The sequence below is a fragment of the Solanum stenotomum genome, chromosome 5 (genome assembly GCF_019186545.1).
Source record: "Solanum stenotomum isolate F172 chromosome 5, ASM1918654v1, whole genome shotgun sequence".
NCBI lineage: Eukaryota > Viridiplantae > Streptophyta > Magnoliopsida > Solanales > Solanaceae > Solanum > Solanum stenotomum.
In genome coordinates, this window is record NC_064286.1 from 60,016,011 (window position 1) to 60,024,226 (window position 8,216).

At 34.7% G+C, this 8,216-nt stretch overlaps 2 protein-coding genes across 3 annotated transcripts in view; both read right to left on the minus strand.

The window, feature by feature from the left end:
* Positions 1-622, minus strand: part of LOC125864669 (eukaryotic translation initiation factor 3 subunit E) — a 4,214-nt gene extending 3,592 nt beyond the window's left edge. The window contains exon 1 of the mRNA XM_049544695.1: positions 283-622. Coding sequence (XP_049400652.1) covers positions 283-493 — 211 coding nt within the window. The 5' untranslated portion in view covers positions 494-622. The remainder of the gene's footprint in view (positions 1-282) is intronic.
* A 1,795-nt stretch (positions 623-2,417) lies between these two features.
* LOC125864671 (calcium-binding protein CBP-like) lies at positions 2,418-5,260 on the minus strand. Of its 2 annotated transcripts, XM_049544698.1 has the most exons (6): positions 5,110-5,260; positions 4,531-5,055; positions 3,189-3,235; positions 2,898-3,073; positions 2,755-2,773; positions 2,418-2,657 (listed from the first exon to the last, which is right to left on the minus strand). In XM_049544698.1, the coding sequence occupies exons 1-6, from the start codon at positions 5,216-5,218 to the stop codon at positions 2,553-2,555; spliced, it is 981 nt and encodes a 326-aa protein (XP_049400655.1). In that variant the 5' UTR covers positions 5,219-5,260; the 3' UTR covers positions 2,418-2,552. The 2 variants fall into 2 exon arrangements, with proteins under 2 accessions (XP_049400655.1, XP_049400654.1); XM_049544697.1 differs by having other exon boundaries at positions 4,531-5,218.
* Between the last annotated feature and the right edge of the window lie 2,956 nt (positions 5,261-8,216).

Consider the following 8,216-nt stretch of genomic DNA (forward strand, 5'->3'; position numbering starts at 1 on the left):
CACACACACACAAAAAAAAACACCTTTATGCTGAAAGGGGGATAAGGTATTTCAATCAGTATGGGCACAAATCAATGGGTATTCACTATTAGTAAGGGGAAAAAGAGATGCCTTGAGGAACAACACATAGACAACTTCTATAGACCATATCTATAAAATTCACAGCCACACCCCACCCCCCCACCCCAAAAAAAAGAACCCTTTTTGCTAAAAGAGCACAAGTATTAAGATTAGTAAGCAAACAAATCAATTGGAAACACGAAGCGAAAAAAAAAAAGATACCTTGAGGTACATCGTCGGTATGATAGAGAGACTTATGAATATCCATAGCATAATCAACCATGTTAGTGTGATTAAGCAGCTCAATCTTCGCCTTGAGTATATATTCATCTGGGTATAGTCCCTGCTCTTGCAAAAACTCCAGTAACGGGAAAATCAAGTGAATGTCCAATTGCTGCGCTATACGTGGCGTCAAGTCGTACTTCGACGCCATGATTGCTGCTGACGGAAGAGATAGCTACCAGAAAACTCGCCGCTTTGCAGAACCAGATAAACTGAAAAGAGGAGAAGCAGATCGGTAGAAGAAAGATTTCTAGGGTTTCGTTTTTCCTGTAAGGAATAAATAATGTTGAAACTCACCCTTGGGTTTTGAATATTGTTACCTTTAACCCATCTTAAATAGAACTACTTTTCCTTTTTGGTTTTGGTTTTTATGATAAATTTGCTATATCTCGCAATAATAGTTTGTTTGACAAAATTTTTATTTTTTTTAAAATGAGGTGTATGACCAAGTTTTGGAGAGAAAAAAAGTGTTATAATAATCTTGTTAATTATTACGCTAACTGTCATCAGTAATTATTAGCCTTCATGGTCAACCGACTTCCATCGAACGACCATCACCAATCATTTTTACTATCAAATAACCTTAGAATCTCTAATTGCAACCGTCAACCATTATTATCATTCACTTATACTATGCCACTAATCACCTCCAATAACAGTCTACATCATTTTTACTAATATGTCGTCAATTATTACCTTCATTGTTAACAATTACCATCAACCACTTATAGTCATCACTTCACGATCATCATTACTTAACTATCACCATCTTCGTTAACCTTTGGAACATGCTTCATCAAAAACTACACTCGAATATGTTAATTTTTATAACGAAAAAGGGTCATATTTGTCCTTGTACTTTCAGAAAAGAGCTATATTTGCCCTTCATCATACTTTTTTGATATATTTGCCCATGCCATCCAACTTTAGTCTCATGTTATCTAACCTATATACATATACAATTCACCTCTCTCACACTCTCTGCCCTCTCTCGCTCGCCTCTCTCCTCCCTCTCCCAATCTCGCTTGCCATATATACAAATACATATGTATAATATACAATTATCTAACCTATATACATATACAATTCACCTTTCTCCAACTCTTTTCCCCCTCTCTCTCTCTCTCCTCTCTCCTCCCTATAACACGTAGCTACGAATTGTAATTATCAAACTATAGCTATGGAGAGTAATTGGGCTATTTTTGAGTGGCTATATGTGAAAATTTCCCTATATAAAAGGCTTGTCAGGTAGGATGATAAAAGTAAAGACATGAGATTTAACAGTCAAAGGGCAAATATATGCCTAAAGTTGGATGACAGGAGTAAATATATCAAAAAAGTATAACGAAGGGCAAATATAACCCTTTTCTAAAAATACAAGGGCAAATATGTCCCTTTTCCATTTTTATAATATTCAATTATCATTTTTTTAACTCTATATACTACTCCTAGGAGTAGTTTTAAAATAAAGAAAACTTCCATACATTCATATGCTAAAATAAAAAGAATAAACAACTTATATTAATTAATATTTTTGGTAACAAAATACATTTTATTACCGAAGTAGCAAAGTACAGCTCAAAAAAGAAAAATAACACCAGACCTTACTCCAACTCCGCGGACAGGCATAGTAAATCACTATGCATAAATTTGATAATCAAATTGGAAGACAATATCTTAACAATTGAATGAATATGCATTCAAATCTATCTTCATAAGAATATAAGAGGTCTAATAGTGTTATCATTCTTGTCGTTCTTCCAGCTTTATGTTGTTTTTAATTCATAGGGCTACATTATTCTGAAAAGTCTTATATTGTAATTCAATACCAAATAAACTCCACATAAATAAAGCACAACCCTTTTAACCTTAAAATAAAGATAAATTAGCCTTTTTGGGTTCCTTAAAATAGATTTGTTTTTTTAAAAAAATAAATAAAATAAGTCGATCCAAATAGACTCTTTTAAGTCGTCAACATTATGATTGAATAGTAAACACATCAAAAGAAACACAAAGGATTTAGTTTTGATAATATCCCATTAACTGATGTAAAACACACTAGACTTCTACAAGTAAAGCCATTCAACTTCACCCTGAAAACTGTTTACAAAAACTAACAGAAGCAAACATCTCTCCTGAAAACAAACGAAAACGAAGCTGGTAAGTCATAGTAAGACCACCCGTAATTGTGAAATTCATATGCCTCGTCTCTAAGCGATCAGGAAAGGCAAAACTGTTAGCATGAAGGACTCATAAGTGAACGTAGCAGAGCCGGAATATGAAGTATCCTTCTCCTTGAATTTCTCAGTAAGCCCCTGCAAACGAAATGAAAGCGTATGTGAGAAAAGCATCTATCTGAATAAATAGAATGGTATATGAACGCCAGAATAGACGAAGATACTGTAAGCTTACTTTAACAGTGAGGCAGCACCTGCATCAAGCAAAGAAAACGAAAGCACACAAGGAACAAATTAGCAAAGTATAGAACAAAAGAGAAGATATAAAGATACGAGAACAATACGAAGAAAAAGCTTTGCATTGATGCAGAAACATACTCAATGAAGTTATCATATTCAATGGCCTTATTCTTTCCACCAGTTTTGTCAAACTTGGAGACCAGCAAATCCAGGATAGAAGGTGATACAGCATATCCCAGGCTAAGTAATGCGTCCCTCAATTCAGATGAATCAATTTTTCCACTCCTGTCCCTGTCAAATCTCTCGAAAATTCCCTGCATTACACAGGAAGTTCCAATCAACTTGCATAGAAAGGGAGATTTTTTTTCCCAAGCAAAACGGAAAACACAAAGAAGTGCAAAGGTAACCGTAAAAGATTCTTTAACATACCCTCCATTCTTGAAGACTGTAAAACACTGAAGTGAATTCTTTGGGACCTGCTTACAGGGCAGAAAATAGATCAACAGGTAGAAAAAGAAAGAGGGAAAGATCTATATGCTCAATGAAAGAAAGAAGCTTCGTTAAGGAATATCTCCAACTCAAATTTGATCAACATCATTTCTTGATTAACTTCAAAAACCAATAGCATTTGGAATAAAAATATAGAATAAAAGGGAATAATTCTGCATTCATCTTTCCACTTGAAAAAACATAGAGCAAAAAGGAAGTCTGGAGAACATGTTAGCATACAATCATTTACTACTAGATGCTGAAACTACAGTTTCTAAGTAGAATTATCAATATACAAAGTTGCATCTTATGTAGGCAGTTGTTTTGCCACCCTAATGGCTCAACACATGTTCTAAAGAGATTCTAACTTCAAAAAAGGAAAGAGAAAGGAAGAGATGGGAAAAAGAGAGAGAAGTATAATGGAAGTTCGGCCGATATCACCATACTGTCACGGACTTGCTTCTGTTCCTTTCAAAGAGAACTAATAGTACAAGTCGGTGTTAAATTAAGCAAGATAATTCTCAATTGAGAACACCACTTCCATAAGTAGTAGGAACGTCCAATCTGCTGTGTGTAAGATCTCCATGCTGAAAAAATGTTATTTCTCTTTTTATATGGAAACCCCACCCTGCATTCCCCCATCAATGGACCAAGAGGGTCTTTTCACACTTCTCCCCCTTTTGGTTCATTACATGGCCAATTCAGAATATGTAAAATGGCCAGGCAGTCATCAACTCAAGGAACATCAAACTCAATAAATTCCACGTAATCCTGGACAAGGACATAAAAAGCAACTCATACAGGAATTTCAATGGCCATACCAAAGCCTTATAGGCCTGTTCTAGGTCATATCATCCTGGCCAACATACCCTTAAGGATGACCCACCAATACAACTATAAGGGGTTGTTTGGTATAAGGTATGGGATACACAAAGTCATCCGCCATATATTTATCCGTGGGACTAACTAATACTCCTAAGCGAATGCAGGATAAAATAATCACAGAACTGTTATCCCTCATCCCTCGTACCAAACAACCCCTAAAGTCTTAATCAAAATTACTTCTTTAATACGAATGATTACTCCAAATGACCTTTTTCAACCACCCTCAGTCACAAATCAACTGTATACTGCATAAAGTTATTAATAATTGTACACAACCTAACATTTTCAGCACGAAATTCATCATCAATTCAATCGTTTTCTACTACTATAGATGGCAAAAATTGAAACATTTCATCAGTGAATTTTGAGCTCAATTATTTGGAATTAAGATTATTACCGATTTTTCTAGTGTTGGTATTGGTGAAGAGATACATAAGCAGATGAACAGTCCTCAAGCTGAAGCTCTGATTATACGAAGAAAGCGCCTTCTGCAGCTCCTTATCATCAATTAACCCACTCCCATCCTGATCCGCGAGCTGGAAACATGCTATAATATTCGGATCGGTTCCCGGTGGAAAAGCAGAGGGCACGAGAGATGCAAAAGGGCTACTAGCTCCATAAGGCCCAGCAGGAGGTGGCGCGTGGTATCCACCATAAGGAGCAGACGGTTGTGAGTGGCTATCCTTCGGTGGTTTGTTCGGATCACCGTAAGGAGCCGAAGGAGGTGGGGCAGGGTACCCTGCTCCTGCCCCACCGTAAGGCGATGAAGACTGTGGTTTATTCTCTTTTGGGGGTTTATGCGGATCACCGTAAGGCGGTGCTCCGGCGCCGTAGGGAGACGTAACGGGAGCGTAAGGGGAGTGAGATTGAGGAGGTGGAGCACCGTAGGGTGATGATGAATGCGGTGGTGGAGCACCGTAAGGTGATGGTGAAACACCGTAGGGTGATGATGAAGACGGTGGTGGAGCACCATAAGGTGAGGCTGAAGACGGCGGTGGAGCGCCGTATGGGGTGGAGGAGTACGGCTGAGATGACGGTGGCTGGCCGTAACCGTAGCCGGGAACATTGTGCGGGTAACCGGACATTTTTGGAAAAGTAGAGAGAGAAAATGAAAAAGATAATTTTTTGTAAATTAGAAAAAATTAATTTAAAATCTGTGGTTTTATAAATAGACAAATCATATAAATTAGTAATATTTGAAAGGTCCTGGAATTGGGTATTATTTACGCGGTTGCCACTTCTCTTCTTCGATAAGTTACCGCGGATTTTGCAAATCCAAAGACTACACAAAACAATACTACTATTCTTCCCTTTTATATACCATGTGTTTTTCGCGAGTTTGATATCTCAGCTATTAGAGTAAAAATACTTTAATATAAATAGTTGAGATATGAAATTCGTATATCAAAAAATACTATTGTAATTGCTCGCATGTAGAGGGGTAGAGAAGTAAATAGATTTTATAATTGACAGACGTAGCTATAAATTCGACTACGACAGAAGCGCACCTAAGTGGACACGCGCTGGATATTTGTATTTTGACTTTAGCACTAAGACCAAAAAGATTAGGTGAGTTAAGAGAGAAAAGAAATGATATAATTAAGAAATAATAAACAAAAACATTTTGTTTTTTTTTTAGTTTCATGTATGAATTATTATATGTTTGTATGTGTTTTAATTGAATTATCACTTGTAATTAGTTATTAAAATATCTTTCAAACTTGACTAAATCAAGTATTTGAATATAACTACTTAAAGGTGCATAATAACTTAGTTTGTTCATAAAAAAATTGTTTACATGTTAGCTGATTCATTGATTAATTTCGAGACGTGTTCTAATAAATAATTGGTGACAATCTAAATAGCAACATGTAGACACATGATTGTTCATATCAAAAACTCGGAAAAATTGATATTTCATGTGTGTATTTTTTACTATTATCTCTTCAAAACTCTTTTCTTATAAAAAAAAAATGAAATCCAGAAAATCCCTTTAACTAAATGCATGGAGCGTCATTTCAGATCATTTTAAACAAAAAAGAAGAGATTGTATATCATCATGAAATACTAGTCAAGATATATTTTGATAAATAATTGATGATAATTTTTTTAAAAATACGTCAGATATATTTTTTACAGTTAGCTCAATATAACGAACTAATAAAAAAGGAATTCCAATGGATTGTAATTCAAGATTTAGTCTAGTGGAGTAGACGAGAATTGATCAAGTCCGATTTGTTTGGTTTTAAATTTTTCTAAATTGAATTAAATAATTTAATCATGCATATTGGTAGAGTACTCTTATTATCGAGGAGGTGAAAAAATGGATAAGTTAATGAAAATATTTAGTCAAATTATCCTTTTATAGTAATGATGTGTTTAATATTGTTTTACACCTAACTACTTTTTAAAAGTTTCAATCATGCTACTCTAAACTTAAGCATATAATCGAATTTCATATCATTCCTAAAATTAAGTGATTTGATATATAAGAATTAGTTACTATTATTAATTTCATTTTTTTAATGACCGTGATGCTTGGGTTAATTTTCGACACCTCGATTAGTTCAACGGGGTGTCAATCAGCTCCCTCCAACAATATTATCAAGTTATTCTGTCGATCTAGGCTAGGACAGATAGGAAGAATCACCTAGTACTTTTTTGTCCTCATAACTCTCAACCACTTCATCGACTATTATAATGCCTAACTTGACTTGATTGCTATTTTTATGGAATTTTTTGATTGAGTGCAAATTTGTTGCTTGATTTGTTTTGATCTTGTGAATATTCAGTATCATTAATAACTTGATATGAACATGCATCTAACTTGATATAAAAGGTAAGTACGAATGATTTTTTACAATATACAACCATATTGTAGGTTGGGCAAGATACGTTATATTATTTTATCTATTTAGTAGTAAAGTAATAAAAAACCAAATACTTCATCTATATAAAGCTCCACTTGACACATGTCTACAACCAAATTCTCAAATAATTCATCTCTATTATTATGGAAAAAAGCATAAGTGACTACAAAAAGGACCTTGAGTTCATTGAAGAGTAGACAAGCAATGTTGATGAGGTCCAAAAAAAGTTCTTGCTGAAATCCTCTCACAAAATGCTCATGTTGAGTACTTGCAGGTAGATTGGGGTGTTAAATGGGTGGGTTGAATTGAATTTGAGCAGATTAAAATAGGTTAAGTTAATAATAGATTAATAGACGGGTGAATAATCAGGCTAACTCCTTTCATACTAGTAGTCATAGTATTGTTCATGTCATTTCTTCATGTTATTCACAGATTGAGTTGAATTTGAGCAGATTAAAATAAGTTAAGTTAATAAATGAGTAGCGTCAGTAATCAGGCTAAATACTTTCATACTAGTAGTCGTAGTGTTACTCATGTCTTTTCTTGTTATTCCATTTCTGTTACTAGTTAATGTTTCTTGTAGTTCGACTATCGTATTATTTTGTTGTAGTTATGCTTCTTTTTTTTCTTTTTTATGCTTTGTCATGTTTTCTTTAGTATTTCGTCTCGGCATCTTTGTTCCTATTGTTGTCTTTTTTCTATTCGCTTGGTAATGTTTTTACTTGAACTGAAAATCTATCGAAAACAACATCTCTATTTTTCAAGGTACGGATAAAGTCAGTAGGTTGATGTCAATATACCGCCCAAAAGTTACTTGAGTTGAAATAAGTTAGGCTCAAATGAGCTTTGAAGAGAGTAATTCTAACCCAATCCGTTCAATTCTTAACGAATCATATTTTCATAGACTAATTTTGCCGCCTCTGCTTGTAGGGTCATGGTCTCAATGGTCACACTGATAGAGACACATTCAAGAAACTCATACCTGACACTTCAGTCCCATGTGTCCAAAATGGGTTCCTCGCTCAAAAATGGAACAACACGAACTGAAATCTAGCTTGCACGAGCTCTGACTTTGTTCTCCTGTACTAAAAAAACTGGTAAACAATCCTCTGCATATTTCATATAATAAATTGCAATAAAAAGAATAGACAATTGCTATCATGACCAATCTTTTAGCCTGCAGCTATATAGAGAAGAAGTTATTGCTGCTCAT

Bases quoted from the DNA above. Each gene is read 5' to 3' on its own strand.
- LOC125864671 (XM_049544697.1), bottom strand. From the start codon at position 5,218: ATGTCCGGTTACCCGCACAATGTTCCCGGCTACGGTTACGGCCAGCCA. The intron at 3,236-4,530 runs GTAATAATCTTA...CCCTGTAAGCAG, and splicing joins TACCAACACTAGAAAAATCG to GTCCCAAAGAATTCACTTCA. The intron at 3,074-3,188 runs GTATGTTAAAGA...TGTGTAATGCAG, and splicing joins ACAGTCTTCAAGAATGGAGG to GGAATTTTCGAGAGATTTGA.